The 16,915-nt window shown below is 59.7% G+C and overlaps 3 protein-coding genes across 5 annotated transcripts in view; 2 read left to right on the forward strand and 1 right to left on the reverse strand.

The window, feature by feature from the left end:
• The window catches only part of SRPK3 (SRSF protein kinase 3), a 4,645-nt gene extending 2,829 nt beyond the window's left edge, over positions 1–1,816 (forward strand). Inside the window, exons 10-15 of one of the 2 annotated variants that reach the window (XM_029931066.1) lie at positions 15–257; positions 378–478; positions 851–958; positions 1,030–1,099; positions 1,179–1,271; positions 1,407–1,684. In XM_029931066.1, coding sequence (XP_029786926.1) covers positions 15–257; positions 378–478; positions 851–958; positions 1,030–1,099; positions 1,179–1,271; positions 1,407–1,591 — 800 coding nt within the window. In that variant the 3' untranslated portion in view covers positions 1,592–1,684. Of the gene's footprint in view, positions 1–14; positions 258–377; positions 479–850; positions 959–1,029; positions 1,272–1,406 lie in introns of both variants that reach the window. The other variant, XM_029931065.1, reaches the window with a different exon arrangement.
• Positions 1,817–1,855: 39 nt separating this feature from the next.
• Positions 1,856–11,975, reverse strand: IDH3G (isocitrate dehydrogenase (NAD(+)) 3 non-catalytic subunit gamma). The gene is made up of 13 exons (XM_029931067.1): positions 11,895–11,975; positions 7,867–7,905; positions 7,569–7,580; positions 7,242–7,339; positions 6,691–6,803; positions 5,452–5,512; positions 5,221–5,353; positions 4,963–5,096; positions 4,517–4,619; positions 4,276–4,422; positions 2,496–2,590; positions 2,356–2,416; positions 1,856–2,055 (listed from the first exon to the last, which is right to left on the reverse strand). Exons 1-13 carry the CDS (start codon positions 11,973–11,975, stop codon positions 1,954–1,956), a joined length of 1,179 nt encoding a protein of 392 aa, XP_029786927.1. The 3' UTR covers positions 1,856–1,953.
• Positions 11,976–12,260: 285 nt separating this feature from the next.
• Positions 12,261–16,135, forward strand: SSR4 (signal sequence receptor subunit 4). 2 transcript variants are annotated; one of them, XM_029931069.1, is made up of 6 exons: positions 12,261–12,406; positions 14,251–14,366; positions 15,078–15,152; positions 15,348–15,437; positions 15,751–15,816; positions 15,963–16,135. In XM_029931069.1, the coding sequence occupies exons 1-6, from the start codon at positions 12,340–12,342 to the stop codon at positions 16,065–16,067; spliced, it is 519 nt and encodes a 172-aa protein (XP_029786929.1). In that variant the 5' UTR covers positions 12,261–12,339; the 3' UTR covers positions 16,068–16,135. The 2 variants fall into 2 exon arrangements, with proteins under 2 accessions (XP_029786929.1, XP_029786928.1); XM_029931068.1 differs by having other exon boundaries at positions 12,266–12,406; positions 14,248–14,366.
• The last annotated feature ends 780 nt before the right edge of the window (positions 16,136–16,915 follow it).

Here is a 16,915-nt window from a genome sequence, read left to right on the forward strand (position 1 = left end):
GCCCATCTCCCCAGACGCTGGCTCGAGGCTCGAGGCGGGCAGCGGCTCCACCTCCTCTTCCGGCTGCCACCCCGGGGGCGGGGCCAGAGCCGGCCCCTCCCCCGCCTCCTCCTCCCCCGCCGCCGGGGGCGAGCGCAGCCTCAGCCCGGGCTCCCAGACCTCCGGCTTCTCGGGCTCCCTTTTCTCTCCTGCCTCGTGCTCCATCCTCTCAGGCTCCTCCAACCAGCGGGAGACCGGGGGCCTCCTGTCACCCAGCAGTAAGTTGGGCCCGCTGCGGGTGGGCTCGGTGGGTGGCTGACAGGCGGCAGGCCGGCAAGCAGGGCTGGGCAGGCGGGGCCCAGCGGGCACAGCCTCTCCCCCTTCTCTTCCTTCTCCAGCACCGTTTGGTGCCTCGAACCTCCTGGTGAACCCCCTAGAGCCCCAAAATGCAGACAAGATCAAGATCAAGATTGCAGACCTGGGCAACGCCTGCTGGGTGGTATGAGCCGGCCTGGAGAGCAGAGCCGGGCACCTGGCTGCGAGGGCAGGGGCACAGGCTGGGCTCCTCCAAGCCCCAGGGGGTCCGACCTGCCACTCGACCAGACCCCGGGGTCTGCCTTGAGACACAGACCCAGGACTGAGCCCAGACCAGCGTCCGTCCCATCCAGTCACCAGAACTGGACCCACTGCGAGGGGCGGGGGACCACTGGGAAGAGACCAGTCCCTCTCGGGACCTCTGGGGACCCTGAGGCTCAGAGGGAGCCCCGCTGAGCTCTTAGGTTGCTCGACCCAGAGGTGGGAGATGGTGGGGGCCGCTGGGGGCGGGCCAGCCATGGCCCCAGCTCCTCCCCAGGGCTCCCCTTGCCCCCAGCACAAGCACTTCACCGAGGACATCCAGACACGCCAGTACCGGGCCGTGGAAGTGCTGATCGGGGCAGAGTACGGGCCCCCTGCCGACATTTGGAGCACCGCGTGCATGGTATGCCCTAGCTACTCTGGCCTCCCCCTCCCCCCGCCACCACCAGCAGCCTCACCTTCTCCCCCTTTCAGGCCTTCGAGTTGGCCACTGGAGACTACCTTTTTGAGCCTCACTCTGGAGAAGACTACAGTCGTGACGAGGGTAGGGGGAGGCCAGCCCTGGGCCCAGGCTGGGGGCCTTCGGCCGCCCAGCCACCGCCCAGCCTTCATTCTGTCCACAGACCACATCGCCCACATCGTGGAGCTTCTAGGGGACATCCCCCCAGCCTTCGCCCTCTCAGGCCGCTATTCCCGGGAGTTCTTCAACCGGAGAGGTAGGGCCGAGCAGGCTCGGGCCACCTGGGTATACGGGGTGGGGCAGGGAGCACAGGCTCCAGACAGGGGGAGCACTGGGTCCAGAGGCCCCCTTGCTGGCAGGGCCTAACCCCAAGCCGGCCACCCACCCCCAGGAGAGCTGCGGCACATCCACAACCTCAAGCACTGGGGCCTGTACGAGGTGCTCATGGAGAAGTACGAGTGGCCCCTGGAGCAGGCCACGCAGTTCAGCGCCTTCCTGCTGCCCATGATGGAGTACATCCCCGAGAAGCGGGCCAGCGCGGCCGACTGCCTCCGGCACCCTTGGCTCAACCCTTAGGCCCCACGGGCACTTGGTGCAGCTTGAGGCACGCCTGCCCCCCACCCCCAGTGCCTTCAGGGAAAGCTGGACGGCTCCTGCGCCCCCCTCACGCGTGCCCCACGGCATGGCCGAGAAATGCTGGAGCCGGGCCTGCCCTGCAGCATTTGTTCTGTCCCCAGCCTGACAGGGGGCCCCGGATGGGAAGTGTGCGTATTTCTTTTCTTAATAAAGTGTGAACTGAAACGTCAGCGTCCTGGAGTGACAAAAGCACAGCAGCCGAGGTCGGGCCAGGAGCTGGTTTACTCTGGGTCTGCCCCCCAAGCTGGCCGGGATGCTGGGAGCGGGAAGGGGGAGCGAGCTGAGGCAGGCCCAGGGACAGCCTAGGCCTCCACAGCCCGGCCATTGATGATACGGATGTGGCGGATGATGTCCTGGATGGCTTCTGAGGTCGTGCCTTGGCCCCCGATGTCCGGGGTGTGCATCTGCGGGACACGGGCGAACCTGAGCACACGCCTGGGCCCTGACAATGCCTGACCCCTACTCTGCGGGTGGCCCAGGGCCGCCCACTGCCTCCCAGGGCTTGCAGGGGCCGGACCCGCCAGGAGGAGGGCGGTGGTGCCAGCCATGGCCGACAGAGTCCTACCGCAGCTGCTATCGCACTCCCCTTGGGGACAGCAGGAAGTGCCGGTCATCACCTCCAGCCCCTCGGGTGGCATGCCAGGTCAACCCCCTCCAGGGGAAGGGGCAGGGGTGGGCAGGGGCGGGGGGAAGAGGAGCCTCACGCTTTCGTTGTCCATGGACGCCAGCACGGCCTTGCGGATGGAGGTGGCATAGGAGTGGAGCCTAAGGAGGGAGGGCGGCTCTCAGTCGGGGCCTGGGGGCTGGCGGGGGGCTGACAGTCGGGGGCCACGAAGCTGCTTACTTGAGGTGGTCGAGCATCATGCAACTTGCCAGCAGCGTAGCCGTGGGGTTGGCAATGTTCTTATTGGCAATACTCTTGCCGGTGTTCCTTGTAGCCTAGAGGGGGCAAGACAGAGAAAGGGGATGGTAAGTATAAGAACGTGGGGTGGGGCACCTGCGTGGCTCAGTCAATCGAGTGAAGTCAATTGACTTCAGCTCAGGTCATGATCTCATGGTTTGTGAGTTCGAGCCCCATACCCGGCTCACTGCTGTGAGCAGGGTGTAGGGGCACCTAGGGGGCTCAGTTAGGTGTCTTGACTCCTGGTTTTGTTTTAGCTCAGGTCATGATTTCACAGTTCATGAGTTCGAGCCCTCAGTTGGGTTCAGCGCTGACAATGCAGAGCCTGCTTGGGATTCTGTCCCCCCTCCAAGGCCTGTTCCTTGTTCTCTCAAAAATAAAAAAATTAATAAACTTAAAAAATAAAAAAAAGAATGCAGAGCGTAGGATTCCATTTGAGTGAAGTGTCCGGAACAGGCAAATCCACAGACAGAAGGCAGAGCAGTGGGTACCAGGGTGAGGGCGAGGTCACAGAATGCTGGCTAACATGGCGGGGGTCCCCTTTTGGGGTGATAGAAATGCTCTGGAACCAGACAGAAATGATGGTGACCCAACACTGTACATATACTTAATACCCCTGAATCGCTCATTTAAAAACGGTTTCACTCTGGGGGCACCTGGGTGGCTCAGTCGGTGAAGCATCCAACTCTGGCTCAGGTCATGACTTCACTGTGCGTGGGTTCGAGCCCCTCATCGGGCTCTGTGCTGATGGCTCATAGTCTGGAGCCTGCTTCAGATTCTGTGTGTGTCTCTCTCTCTCTTTGCCCCTCCCCTGCTCACGTGGGGTCAGTCTCTCTCTCAAAAATAAACACTAAAAAAATTTTTTAAATGGTTTCACTGCTACACAAATTTTACCTCATAAAAAGACTTAAAAATCGAAGCTAACAAATAGACCAACAAAACATGAGTCCTCTGTAAGGTAGAATATTGAGAGCCATAATTAGCACTACTGTTGGGCCACATGGCCGTGGTACAGTGTGGATAAGCCTTCAGAACACCACATTCATGGGGCGCCTGGGGGGCTCAGTTGGTTGAGCATCCTGCTCTTGATTTCAGCTCAGGTCATGATCCTAGGGTCGTGTGACCAATCTCCACATTGGGCTCCACACTGAGCCTAAGAACTGCTTAGGGTTCTCTCTCTCCCTCTGCCCCTCTGCTCGCACACGCTTTCTCCAAAATTAAGGAAAACAAAATACTACGCTAAGGGAAAGAAGCCAATCCTAGAAGGCCACACAGTATGTGACTCTGTAGGAGACGGCCAGAAAAGGCAAAGCCAGCGGAACAGAAAGCAGAGGCTGGGACTGGCAACCAAAGAGCACAGGGTTTCTTCCATTTTTCTTTCAAAGATTATTTATTTTGAGAGAGAGGGCACAACTGGGGGAGGGGCAAAGAGAGAGGGAAAGGAAGAAAGGAAATCCCAAGCAGGCTCCACACTGTTAGCACGGAGCCTGATGCAGGGCTCGAACTCAGACACTGTGAGATCATGACCTGAGCAGAAATCAAGAGTCAGTCGCTCAACCAACTAAGCCACCCAGGCGCCCCGAATACTGGAGGCGACGACAGCACTCGGGGATGAGACGGGGGCGACGGCCGCACCGTATCACGCAGCTTCCATGAAGCGGACGGGGCGCGAGCTCTAGAGCACAGAAAGGCCAGCGGCCCCGGCAACGCTGGCGGCACTCACTGTCTCAAACACGGCGTACACGTGCCCATAGTTGGCCCCAGCCACGAGGCCAGGGCCCCCGACCAGTCCTGCGCAGACGTTGTTGACAATGTTCCCATAGAGATTGGGCATCACCATGACATCAAACTGCTGGGGCCGGGACACCAGCTGCAGGGCAAGGGGGGCAGACAGAACAGCTTGAGCACACGGGAAGCCCCCTGCGCCCGAGGCAGGCCGCCCTGGAGCCCGGCAGGCCACCTACCTGCATGGTGGTGTTGTCCACGATCATGTTCTCAAAGGTGATCTGGGGGTAGCGGGCTGCCACCTCCTTGCAGCATTGGAGGAAGAGCCCGTCGCCCAGTTTCCTAGGAGGGGGGCACAAGACACAGCTTGGCCACTATGATAGTCAGTCGGAGGGACAGGGTGTACGGATGGCCACAGAAGCTGTCTGAGGGTCTAACCTCTGACCAGTCCCCCACCTGTACGCGGGCACCATCCCGCTCTACCTGCCCAGCGTGTGCACTGTGGTGAGGCTGTGGCTGGGAGAGGGGCAAGAGGGCACGCCCTGCGGCACGGCCCCTTGGGGGATGGCCAGGGCCCGGGGGCCCCAAATCCCTAGCAGGAGGGCAGAGGAGGCTGTTCAGTTCAGCCGTCTCACAAACGCCTGCGGAACAGATCAGGTGGGCGCACAGCAGGGGCGGGACGCACATGATGTTGGCCTTGTGCACGGCCGTCACTTTCTTGCGCCCGCTCTCCTGGGCCAGCTTGAAGGCATATTCAGCAATGCGCAGGGACTTGGCCTTGGTGATGATCTTCAGGCTCTCCACCACTCCAGCCACACTCTGGGGCAGAGACGGAGAGACAGGGCAAAGAGACCCTCTGGCACAACTGTCTCCTTGGGCCTGGCCAGGCTTGCCCCCAGCCCCCACGACCCAAGGACAAGGGGACAGCCCGGGCCCCACCCACCTCGTGCTCTAGGCTGCTGTACTCGCCCTCTGTGTTCTCCCGGACGATGAGGATATCTATGTCCCTGTGCCGGGTCACCACCCCTGGCAGGCTCTTACAGTGGATGACATTGGCATAGAGGTCCAGGCTGGTACTGGGAACACAGACAGAAGAGCGGCCGGCTGGTGCCACAACTGTCTGCCGGCTCACTCCACCCCTGCCGAGCCCCCAGCCTGTGCACTTGGCTCTCACCGAAGGATGTTGTTTCGGGATTTGTGGGACGGTGGTAGGTTATGATTTGTTTCGATATTACCTGCAGGGCAGAAAAAAGACAGGCTGGAGAGGGGCCCCTGGGCTCAGCGATGCCACCGTATTCCCCACCCTGAGCGAGGGAACGCGTGCCAAAGGCGGCATCGACCAGAGAAGGTGGCTCTTACCAGCGGAAGTAAGCCCCGTGAGGGCAGAGGGCGCGTGCGCGTGCGCACGGTCCACTGATGGGTTCCAAGGGCCTAGAGCAGCCCTGGCCCGCAGCAGGCACTTGATAAATACTTACTTAATGAATGAACAAATGAATGAACAAGGGTTGGCAGCTAGCTAAGAGATCTTGCCAGACCCCGGGCAGGAAATGGCAAGATCAGGGTCTGGCTGGAGAGAAAGTGACCACTCCTGTTCACTAACAGGCTGGCTAGCCAGGCTGGCGCCAGCAATGTGACCTTGGCCAGCGTCGCTGTTAGGCCCTGCATCGAGGCGCCATGGGAGCCCCAGTTCAGGGGCTAGTGGGGGCTGCCTGGAAAAGACTATAGTTTGGCCTGGGGCGGACCCAGGGCAAAAAGAACAGGAGCGGCAGGGCGCCAGCAGCCTCCAGGAAAAGGCGGTCAAAGGGTCCCAAGCAGAGCAGGCTTTTCTCAGGGCCCACTAGGGAAGCCCCCTTGAGTCGCGCCCTGCCTATACTGCCGTTGCCCACAACGTCTTAGGCTCCCTTCAGTTGCCATGGTGGCACCTTGGCTTGACTCCCAGGGGCTGGGGCTCTACCCGGGTTCATCTTTGCTCACCCAGAACAGGTGATGAGCTATAGTTTACAAAATGAGTCATACAGTTTAAGAACGTGTACCAAACCAAGGTAAACTGAGAATGGGCTACAATTCCTATCTGCAACACCCATAGCTGGGCCAGCTGGAAGCAAGGCGGCAGGCGGAGGGTTAAAGCTGCGTCCCTGTGACATGCAGTTTGTGAAAAAAGACTCTGAGTGTCAAAGCTGACCCCAGCAGAGAGGGCTGCTCCAGGAGAGGAGGGCACGGCGTAGTGCCACCAAGCTCTCAGAATCGCAGCCTGGACTCCAAAAGCTTCTGTCCACTCTCCAAGCACAAGAGTCCCCCCCAGCCAGAAAACCTCTAAAGTCAGAGTCGTGCGGCCCCAGGGACAAGTGTGTGTCTGTCAGCTTGGAAATGAAAGGGATCATGCACAGCGTCCCATCCTGGCTCCCGCGCTCACCCTTCAGGGCCACACGGTTCCGACGGATGGCCATGATGGCATTGCGGATGTCCTCTTCATCAGCGTTGGAGCTCACATGCACCTCTTCAAAGTCCACTGGCACACATGCGTGCCTGGGGCAGAACTGGGTCAAGGTGGCAGGCCTGGGGCCTCCCCCATGCCTCTTCTAGGAAGCCTGCCCAGACCACTGGGTGCAGAGGCCTCTCCACCACCACTGCCCACCCTGACCTGGCTCTGGCTGAAAGGAGACTGGGTCTGCCTGCGCCAACTGACAGGGAGATGCCTGAACTCCACGACAGTTAGCAGGCCCGCTGTGCCACCTTCCCTGCGCCCAGGCCAGCCTGGCGGGATCACGGGCACTGGGACAAAGGGCCTGGGCTTTCAGTCCTCTTGCTACTGCCTCACAGGGCGCTCTGGGCTTACGGGCCAATGGGCTTCTGGGCTTATGGTCCCTCTTGGCACAGTTATCAAGCCCCCCACCCCACCCCACGCCAGGGTATACCTCCCCTAGGGGTACAGGTCAAGGGGAGGTAGGCCCAGTGGGCGTATACCTGAACACAGACTTGACATGTAACATGAGCTCTGGCCCGATGCCATCCCCCGGGATCATGGTCACTGTGTGCCGCCCACCATACTTAGCCGACGGAGGCTGGAAAGATGGGAAGGTGACGGTGGGCCCGGTGGGCTGGCCAGTCATGAGGTTCCAGCTCCGGGTACCTGACCCCCGCCACCCCAGCCAGCCCAGCCAAGCTAATGGGGGAGGGTCCTTGGTCAGAAGGACTGTGGCAGAAGCAGTCCCACCCCCTGCCTGGACTGGGCTCAATCCCAGAGCAACTAAAAGCCCCAAAACTTAACAGGCAGATGAGAAAAATACTTACAATTGTCTGTTGCTAGAGGGTAAGAGGAAGGAAGAAGACACGAATCAGCCAGCTTGGAGGAACAAGGTTGTGCCCAGCGAACCGGGGCCTTTCCCCTGGGGACACTGTGCAGTGGGCTTCGGGTAAGGAGGTGGGGCAACCTCTGGAGGCCACGCCTCAGAGAGAAGGACCCGGAGGGCCAGGGAAAACGGGCAGGCACAGCACACATACATGCACACACACATACATGCAGGCATGCACACGCCTCCGCACGTGTGCACACATACACACGCACATACACACTCTAGCAGGTACTTACTGAAAAGCTCCTGTGGGAGGCCTCATGGGCACCAAGAACCTGGCGAAGAGAACCCATTGCCACCGGTTGTTGTCCAGCCCAGAAAGTCAATTCGGTAAAGGCCAGGGGAACTCTTAGCAGGGAAGACCAACCGTCCCCACCACGCCCAGCCAGGTCCCACGCTTTATCCCTCCATCTCACCCCTGCACCATCATGTGGTGGACAGCACGCAGTACGCGCCCACACAAATGGCTCCAGAGCCTCCATTTCCCCGGGACCAGCCAGTCAAAGCATCGGAGAGGGTCACGGCGACCCGCTAAGCTTCCACCAGCTCCGTATTCAGTTATTTAAGTCACGTTTCTCTCTTTTGTTGCTCCTGATTCTTTACTAGCCAATAATGAGTCCTGCTCAGGGGAGTTTGCTGTCTGTAACATGGAAAAGTTGGCACGCTGCACGAGGCACAATAGGGACCCATTTTCACAAACCAGAGGGCCACCACAACAATCATTTTATCATTTTTTAAAATCTCTTTTCCTTATGGAGTGCCTGGGGGGCTCAGTTGGCTAAGTTGTCCATCCGACTTGTGATTTTGGCTCAGGCCATGATCTCACAGTTCGTGGACTCGAGCCCCATGTTGGGCTCTGTGCTGACAGTGCAGAGCCTGCTTGGGGTTCTTACTCTGTGTCCGTCTCAAAACAAATAGACTTTAAAAATGTATAAAAAAATCTTTTTTCCTTATTATGAAAACAACATATAGTCCTAACACGGAGAACAGAACAAAAAGATGGCACCCAGCCCCTTGTCTACCCAGAGACAATCACTGTTGGCATTGTGGAAACAGTTCTCCAGAATCACAAGTTCAAAGCAAATGCACCAGGGAAAATTTATGCATTTTTAGAAGAATAACAGCCACCAGTTCCAGAGGGCTTTCACAAAGGACTGCAAAACTGCTCTGTGGCCTGTACGGAAGATGAACGTCCCCAAGCCCGACTCTGAGACAGCCACGCCTGACCACACCAATGCCACACCTGACAGCTTTAGAGTAAAAGGCATCTGAGCCGAAGGGGACAGGTGCTGAGCACTGATCCATCTAGAGTCCCCGCGCCGCCCTGTGTGACACATTCCCTGCAGGCAGCCTGCGGGTCCGCACGCTCTGCTCCCGGCTGCTCCCCACCTGGGGACACACCCAGGTGTCTCTCAATCCAAAGAGGCAGAGGCAGAGCTGAAGTGCTTTTGTCACTCGGAATGCTCTGCCGACTGCTACTGGGGCAGTAGCAGAGTCGCTGCGGCCACTTTGCAAAGAGCCATACCTTCCTGCTAGCAGTCTAGAAAGCTCAGACAGAGGCTGATTATGGCCTCTGGGTCTCCCAGGCACAAAGCGGCCGCTTGCGCAGGCTCTGGCAGCAAGGTGTGCGCTCACCCAGCCAGGCCAGGGCCAGGAGGGGAGTGGCCACTAGGACAAAAGGCTTCGGGGTATCTGCTCCTCCCTGTGGCCCCTGGATCTGCAACCACGGGCACGCTCAGGGCTTTCCAATTTCCTTTCTAGCACTTGGCAGTATGGGACTCATCATCTTTTTTTTTTTTTGAGAGTGAGCGAGCGAGAGGGAGAGGGAGAGAGGGAGGAGAACAATCATGGGCAAGCAGGGAAGGGGCAGAGGGAGAGGAAGAGAATCTTAAGCAGGCTTCATGCTCCACGCAGAGCCCAACCTTATGACCCCGGAATCACGACCGGAGCTGAAATTAAGAGTCTGATGCTTAACCGCCCAGGCACCCCGAATTCATCTTGTAGGCTCTTGATACAACTTACAGAAGGAGGCGTCCACTGCCTTTCTTCCAGGAAGCCTTCCCGGATGCCATAAGGCTGCCGAGCTGTTGGTTCCCCTTGGCTCCCAAAGCCGTACCTATCCCCACCCCCCCACTGCCCCACCAACCACAATGTCCCTGGGTTGTCCCTAGCAACTGCCTTGCTCCCTTTCCCAACCCTGAAGCCCTTGAGAGTAGAGCCCATTACTGGTCCAATTTCCTACTGTCATCCGAAGACCTTACAGAATGCCTGTTCCAGGACTCGGACAGAAGGAACATTTCCTGAATTAATGAGCATACCAGAAGATGAAGGAAGAGATGGTGGCTCGGGGGTCAGGGAGGCCTCGTCTAAATCCACTATCTCTTGGGAGCAGTTTCACCTTGCTGACTTCCTGTCTAAAACCCACGAGGCAGAGGCACCCAGTTTATGCGGCTGCTGGGAGGATGCAGCAAGCCATTTGGTCCCCAGCAGGACACGTCCACCCCCTCACTCCACCAGCCCCTAGGCCAGTTTTCATGGCTGATGCCCAGTGGTGGGGGTGGCGTGCAGCAGACCCCTACAGCTCCCAGCAGCCAATCCTCCTGGGAGTCCACTGGTGCCACGCGGATAACTTGGCCATGGTGGTGAGCCGCCACCTGCACCTAGCTCTGTATCTGGGCTCCCGCCCCCACCCCCCACCTTGGGTCACATCACCACCTGGGCTCAACTTCTCCCTCGCCCGGTCCCTATGCTAGATGTTTCTTCAGGCTTTAGCCAAACACCCACAGGGCTCTCAAGATAGATTTCCTCCCTGACCGCGCCCAAGACAGACACAGGCACCTTCCCTCAAGGGCTTACACGGGCTCTGCCTCATACCTGCGCCACCCAGTGAAGCTGCCCATCAGAGAAGGCCAGTGTAAGGCAGGATGGGATACAGGTTCAGGCCTACTACTCATTCATTAAGCAGGAGGGGGACTGTCAGCCATGCAGAAGGTGTCACAGAAAGGAGTCCTGGGTGGCTATGTGCTCCTGCCAAAGGAGTCCCATGCTGCACATCTTAGTGAGGCGCCTTTCCAGCACATTTGTGTCAGGTCGAGCGCCGATGGTGGCTGCATGCTTTCCCACAATCAGTGGGACCAAAGATCTAGAGTTCACCTCTAAAGCTTCCCATACCCAGGACAACCAGTCTCTGGGCAAGGCACTGCCCCCCAACGCCACCCTAATGTGGACACAAGCACACATAGAAGGGGAGATCAGGGAGGAGACAAATGTCTTCAGCAAGATTCCAAGGGAGCCTAGCTGCCAGGCCATCGGGGCCTCTGGAAAGCTCATCAGCAAGTCAGTAGAAGTCAGAATTTCATAAAGCATAAGCTGCCACAAGATAGTCTCCCGAAGGGGTTGGAGGGCAGAAGCACAACACGTGCGTCCACAAGGGGTGTCGGCAAAGTCACAGGATTCTGGAAGGTCAGGGTTGGCTAGATCCTTTGAGACACAGGGGAAACTGGAGCCCAGAGACAGGACGGTGGCCACACTGTAGGTCAGGGGAGGGAGCCAGGCAAGGAGGTCATAACTCTTGTCCCCTAAAGCCAGCGTTGGCTCGCTGATGCTTCGGATGGCTTCCGACCTACCCAGGGACTACGTTATCCTCATTTAAGTGTGTAAAGAGAAAAGAATGAGACTTGAATAACCAAGATCCTAAACGCGAAACTGCAGAAACAAAGCCCCCATGGCCACCCCACCTCACTGGCCTCAGAAATCTAGCTCCCTCCCATTCCAGGCGCCTGCGGGCTGAAAAAAACATCTGGAGGTATAAAGATGTCCGGGGGAAGGGAGTTGATGTCGGGAGTACTTGGCAACATTCGGTTCTCCAACTTCACAGGGACAAGTGGCAAAACGGTCCGCAACAGAAAAACCCGAGGAGGTACGGGGGCTGGGAACGCGATTCCTAAGGCCGCAAGAAGGCGGGCCGGGACACGTGACCGCCTCGGAAGGGCTCCCACAAGATACTAGGGAGCTGACACTTCACGCCGCGGCCCTCTCTACCCGCCCAAGACGCAGACCCCTGGGAAAGCCGAACAAAGGGCCAACTTTATCCAATCCCCTCACTGACAGCGGAGGCAGCCAATCAACTCCGGCGCTTAGCCCTCGCCCCGCCCCTCGCGGGGCCCACAGCCAATGGGGCTCCAAGAGCTCCGCAAGCCAGCGGCCCTCGGCCCGGCCACAACGAGCGCTGCGGCTGTCCCCGCGGCCCGCTGCCCCTTCTCACCTCCCAAGGACGGCAGAGGAGGGCGGGTCTGAGCACCACTTTTGCAGCGCCACCGACGACCGCCGCCACCTTCAGCGCCATGACGGAAAGTGAGAACCGCCGCACGTCCAGACACGTAGACACCGCTCTCGCGAGAGCTTGGCAGGGCGCGAAGCGCCGGGAGCGAACACGGACCCAGTAGTGCGCACGCGTGCAGCCGCGCCAGTTCACACGCCCCCTTCTGGCGTCGAGAGCGCCGCCGCCGCCACCGTCGCCATCTTGATGGGGCGGCCACCGGGGCCTCTGGTCTGGGGAGGGGACACGTCAGTGCCGCCGGTGACGTCACAAGCCCTCCTGGCCCGCCGGCGCCTGATTGGCTGCCTCCGCCGCTTACGCGTCGCGCTTCCTCGTCTGCCCCTCGTGTTCAGGGGAGTCTCTCCTTTTTTCCCTCGGCAGAGAAGAGGCGATGGCGGCGCTGGCATCTCTCGGCGCCCTGGCGCTACTCCTGCTGTCCAGCCTCTCCTGCTGCTCAGGTAGCGGCCTGGCCGGAGCCCCTTTCTGGCGAGCCTCTCTCCCACGACTGGTGGTGCGTGGCGGGGAGGAGGGGTGCGGGCGAAGCGGGGTTCTGGGCCTTCTTCCTCCGAGAGGCAGGTGGCCTCGGCGCGCGGCGACCAAGACCACCACACGCTCCTACACCACACACATTTACCCAGCAGCCTGGAAGAAACAGCCAAAGCTTCCCACCCCCCGCCCCCGTCCGCTCCTGCGAGGAAGAGTATCAGTCTGTCTGGTGCGCCCGGTTCCCAGCTCCAGCAGGGAAAGTGACACATGTCCTTGCTCCCATCCGGAGCTCCCAGTCCTGGAGCGGGGGTGATCGGACAAGAGCGAAACTCTGCAGCGCAGGGTGATCGCAGTGAGAGACCAGGCTAGTGGGAGAGGAGCCACCCGACCCGGTGAAGTGGGGCCAGGCCTCCCCAGGAAGGGAGCTGTAAGTGAGGAGAGGAAGCGGGGATGGGCCGGGCGGAAGGACCAGCAGCGTAGGCAAGTTAGATTGAAGGAGAAGAGGGGAGAAAGGGAAAAAGGCTGGGGGAGGGCTTGAGGGCCAGGCCAGGCCATTGACTTTTCCCCTGAGGCCCTGGTGTATTTATAAAGGGTTTTTCAGCAGAGTCAGCCCCAGTCAGATCTGTATGTACATTCTTGAGAGATTCTCAACGCCTGCTGGCGGGACTGGCTCAGGAACTGGAGCCCAGAAGTGTGTGGAGGAGGAGGTCCTCATAGGAGCCAGCGCTGAGTCTGCGGGACCTAGACTGAGTCAGGGATGCTTATCCACATTTACTTTACCTACACTACTCAGGCCAGTGTCTTTGGTGCCTGGAGTGTTTCTTCACCCTAACTGGCCTCTCCTCCCTGCGCCCTTCTTACCTGCCCCTCAGGAATTACCCATGGTGTGGCCAGTGGTGTCTGGAAGAGAGACATCTGACTGTGAAACCCTTTGGTGCTCCACAGGGTCCTTAGGAAAAAGGCCAGGCTTAGAGGGGCACAGATGGGACTCCTGAGAACCACCCCCACTGATGTTCCTGGGCAGTTTCCTCCTGCAGCCCAGATGCAAGCCTTCTCTGTCTCAGCCTGATGCATGGCTGTGCCGGGACACATTCAGAGAGCAGCTGAGAACTTTCCCACTGGTGGCATCTGCTTGGCACCGTGTGATTTAGGCAGTACCCTTCCTTCCCTGTAGCCTCTAGCAACGTGTCGACTGCTGGGGCAGCGTCCTCTTTCTCGGGGCAGTGCTGTTAAAGGGCACGAGCTGTGCCCGTCTCCTTTGCTGGGAGACACTGTGGCCAGTCTCGGCCTTCTGTCAGCTGTGGGTGGGAGGCAGGGACCCTTTCATCTCAAGCCCTCATCTGTTGCAAGCTGCACCGTGCTTGGCATCTGCAGAGGGTGCCTTCAGTAAACTGGCCAGGGCTATGCATGGCTCCGATCAAGGTGCAGCTGCAACCCCAATCCTCGCATGGCTTTGGGGCCATAGATCCAGCCGCAGGCACCAGGTGTGCACTGGGTCCGACCTGCTGCTGCTGCCTCTCCCCCCGCCCGCGTGCTGATATATCCGCTCTTTTGCCCTTACATTGAGGTTCCGCCGGTACAAAGCTTTGGCCTCCCTGGCCTTCCTTCAGGGCCCCCTCCCGCCCCTCCCCTTGCTGCTGCACTTCTAGCTGAGTGTTTGGATCTGTCTCCCGCATCCCACCTAACAGGTTCCGAAGGGCCCCGTGTGTCAGCTGACAAGGTCTGGGAAGTGGGTCTGCGCAGTCCCTTCTGCACCCCAGCCCAGCACCCACAAGTTGGGCCTTAGAAAAGCATGTCTGCCTCCTCCCTACAGCAGAGGCCTGCGTGGAACCCCAGATCACCCCTTCTTACTACACCACCTCAGATGCCGTCATTTCCACCGAGACTGTTTTCATCGTGGAGATCTCCCTGACGTGCAAGAACAGGGTCCAGGTGAGGCCGGGGGGATTCAGCCAGGGGGGTGCCGGAGCAGGGGGTCCACAGGGAGCCTGGGACCTCACTGGCAGTTGATGGGGTCAGACCCAGGGACCCGTGTAGACAGGGAGAACGAGGATTTTGATTTACAGGTAGTGGAGAGAGGGTAAGGCACAGACCAGATTGTTTGAAGCAGGTGTTAAAAGAACATTTTTCTAGTCTGCCAAGGTGCAAAAACGTAGGTAGACTTCTTGCAGTGTCTTGTAAGAGTACTGGGAAGTGAGAAAGATCGAGGGTTCGGCTTTTCCTGGTCGCTGTTTGCCGAGGTGTTCTTTTCTGGGTGCAACCCTCCTTGGGTGGCTCGTTGGGCGCCTCCAACCCCAACACCCTCTTCCAGGCTCAGAGGAACGAGTACACTTCAGTCACCCTGCCTGTGGTCACAATTCTTTTTCTTGCCGTGGGTTCGCGAGGCCAGGCCACAGTGGGGGCGTGCCTCCCACACGGGGTAGGCGTGCGGAAAGGCAACAACAGCATCGATGGTGGTTGGCTTCCTGGCATGGCTCTGATTGTGGCAGGCCTACCTCCATGGCTCTCCCACGGTGCCCCTTGCCAGACACAGCGCAGTCCCCTAGTGTGGCCTGCGGCCGTGAGTGCTGCTGTGGGCAGCACAGCATGGCTTCTGCTGACAGCCCGGGAGGGGAGAAGGTGACTCTCTTTGTCTCGTCCCAGAATATGGCTCTTTATGCTGATGTCAGTGGAAAACAATTTCCCGTGACCCGGGGCCAGGACGTGGGACGCTATCAGGTAAGGGATGCCGTGCTTGTCATTTTGGGGGGAGGCACCTGCCCACTGACATGACTTTGAAGCTCTAGGGGTGGTTCAGTGGAGGAGGATTGAGCTTGTTTGACTCAGGCTGTTGGTAGTGGTACTGTGTCAACACTGGCAAGGGGCCTGGACATGTCCACTGTACCCACCCCCGGCCAAACCTACCCGACCCAGGTGTCCTGGAGCCTAGACCACAAGAGTGCCCACGCAGGCACCTATGAGGTCAGATTCTTCGACGAGGAGTCATACAGCCTGCTGAGGAAGGTAAGTATCAGCGACCCAGAGCTCTGCCCCGGCCTGCAGGAGGGAGGGGGCACCCCCTTCCACAGCTGCCTTCCCCCTGTAGTCCCTCTTCCCCGAGCTCCAGGCCACTGGGCCCCTGCCTGCACGGAGCAGGCTGACTGGGTGGGCACCTTCCTGACCACCTGCCACGCCTGTCTCCGCGCCTTCCGTGTCTCTCTTGCCCGGCGCTCCTCTCTTCCGTGGCTTGGGCCAATGTTCCTGCGTGCCCTTCAAGCTCTCCCTGCCCCCTCCCCCACCGCCTGGCGACACCCCTGACCCCAGTATCTCCTTGCAGGCTCAGAGAAATAACGAGGACATTTCCATCATCCCACCCCTGTTCACAGTCAGTGTGGACCATCGGGTGAGTGGGCTGACGGGAAGCAGGGCACCTCTGTTGAGTGGCCAGTGTGCCCGCATGCCCTCGTGCCCTCGAGGGTGGGGTGGCTGGGGCTGACTGGCTCCTTGCCGCGCTCTCCCCTGAGCCGGCTTTGGTCTCCTTTCTTGCAGGGCACCTGGAATGGACCCTGGGTCTCTACCGAGGTGCTGGCTGCAGCCATCGGCCTGGTGATCTACTACCTGGCCTTCAGTGCCAAGAGTCACATCCAGGCTTGAAGGTGGCACCCGGGGGCTCTCCTTGCTACTTTCAATAAACAGTTGCTGGCTGTCACCGGTACTCAGGACATGGGCTCCTGACTTGGTTGTGTGCCTTCTGCGCATGGGCAGAGTGGGGCCGCCGGTACCCTTATCCACCTGGATGGCACAGGCCCTGGGTGGGGTTGTGACTGGGGCCCCCCTGCCTTGGCCCCCAGTTCGGCCTTCCCTGCCCAGTGCCACCCCACCCCCTGCCCCGTGTCTGCCTTCTGCCTTTCCCAGCTGCCTGCATGGATTTGGGCAGGGCCCGGGGTTTCCCTTCCACCAGCACATGCTGTTTTCTAGCAGAGGGGACAGCCCCGTCCTCTCCTGCCCTCACGTAGCCGCTCCACGGCAGGGTCTCTGTGGCCCACCTGGGAGGGGGCCCTCTGACCTGCCGGCAGACGGGCCACTGCCCCGAGGTCAGGGGCCGTCCCCAGCTTCCCTGGACCGCAGCAGTCCGCAGGTGTGCACGTGCGCCGCCACCTGTGCGGAGTCCCAGGCTCGAGCCACGCTCCCAAGTGAGTCCTTCGCTTGCTGCTGCCGTGGGGCACCATGGGCTCCCCGAGCTCACTCAGGCGGCCGAGGCTGCTACACTTGGTGGTGGCGGAGTGGTCACTCCAGTCCCGCCCCCCACCCACCCCCATGCTCTCTTCATGGCGTCTGGCGGGACTCATAGAGGGTACAGGAAATTGGAAAGGTGACGTGAGCCCCCATGTCTCTGAGGAGCCCGTCGCTAGCCTCTTCAGTTTGCCTTGCCCTTTGTCTCAGTGCCCCTTCTCCCCTGAGCACCTAGCGATATGGCAGTGGGAGACCCTGGGTGTGTGGAG

This window comes from Suricata suricatta, chromosome X (assembly GCF_006229205.1).
Source record: "Suricata suricatta isolate VVHF042 chromosome X, meerkat_22Aug2017_6uvM2_HiC, whole genome shotgun sequence".
Classification (NCBI taxonomy): Eukaryota; Metazoa; Chordata; class Mammalia; order Carnivora; family Herpestidae; genus Suricata; species Suricata suricatta.

Coding starts and splice junctions, on each gene's coding strand:
- SSR4 (XM_029931068.1), top strand. CDS start 12,340: ATGGCGGCGCTGGCATCTCTCGGCGCCCTGGCGCTACTCCTGCTGTCC. Junction 15,438..15,750: donor CATACAGCCTGCTGAGGAAG/GTAAGTATCAGC, acceptor ATCTCCTTGCAG/GCTCAGAGAAATAACGAGGA. Junction 15,817..15,962: donor CAGTCAGTGTGGACCATCGG/GTGAGTGGGCTG, acceptor CCTTTCTTGCAG/GGCACCTGGAATGGACCCTG.
- IDH3G (XM_029931067.1), bottom strand. CDS start 11,975: ATGGCGCTGAAGGTGGCGGCGGTCGTCGGTGGCGCTGCAAAAGTGGTG. Junction 6,804..7,241: donor CATGTCAAGTCTGTGTTCAG/GTATACGCCCAC, acceptor GTTCTGCCCCAG/GCACGCATGTGTGCCAGTGG. Junction 2,417..2,495: donor ATGATGCTCGACCACCTCAA/GTAAGCAGCTTC, acceptor CTCCCTCCTTAG/GCTCCACTCCTATGCCACCT.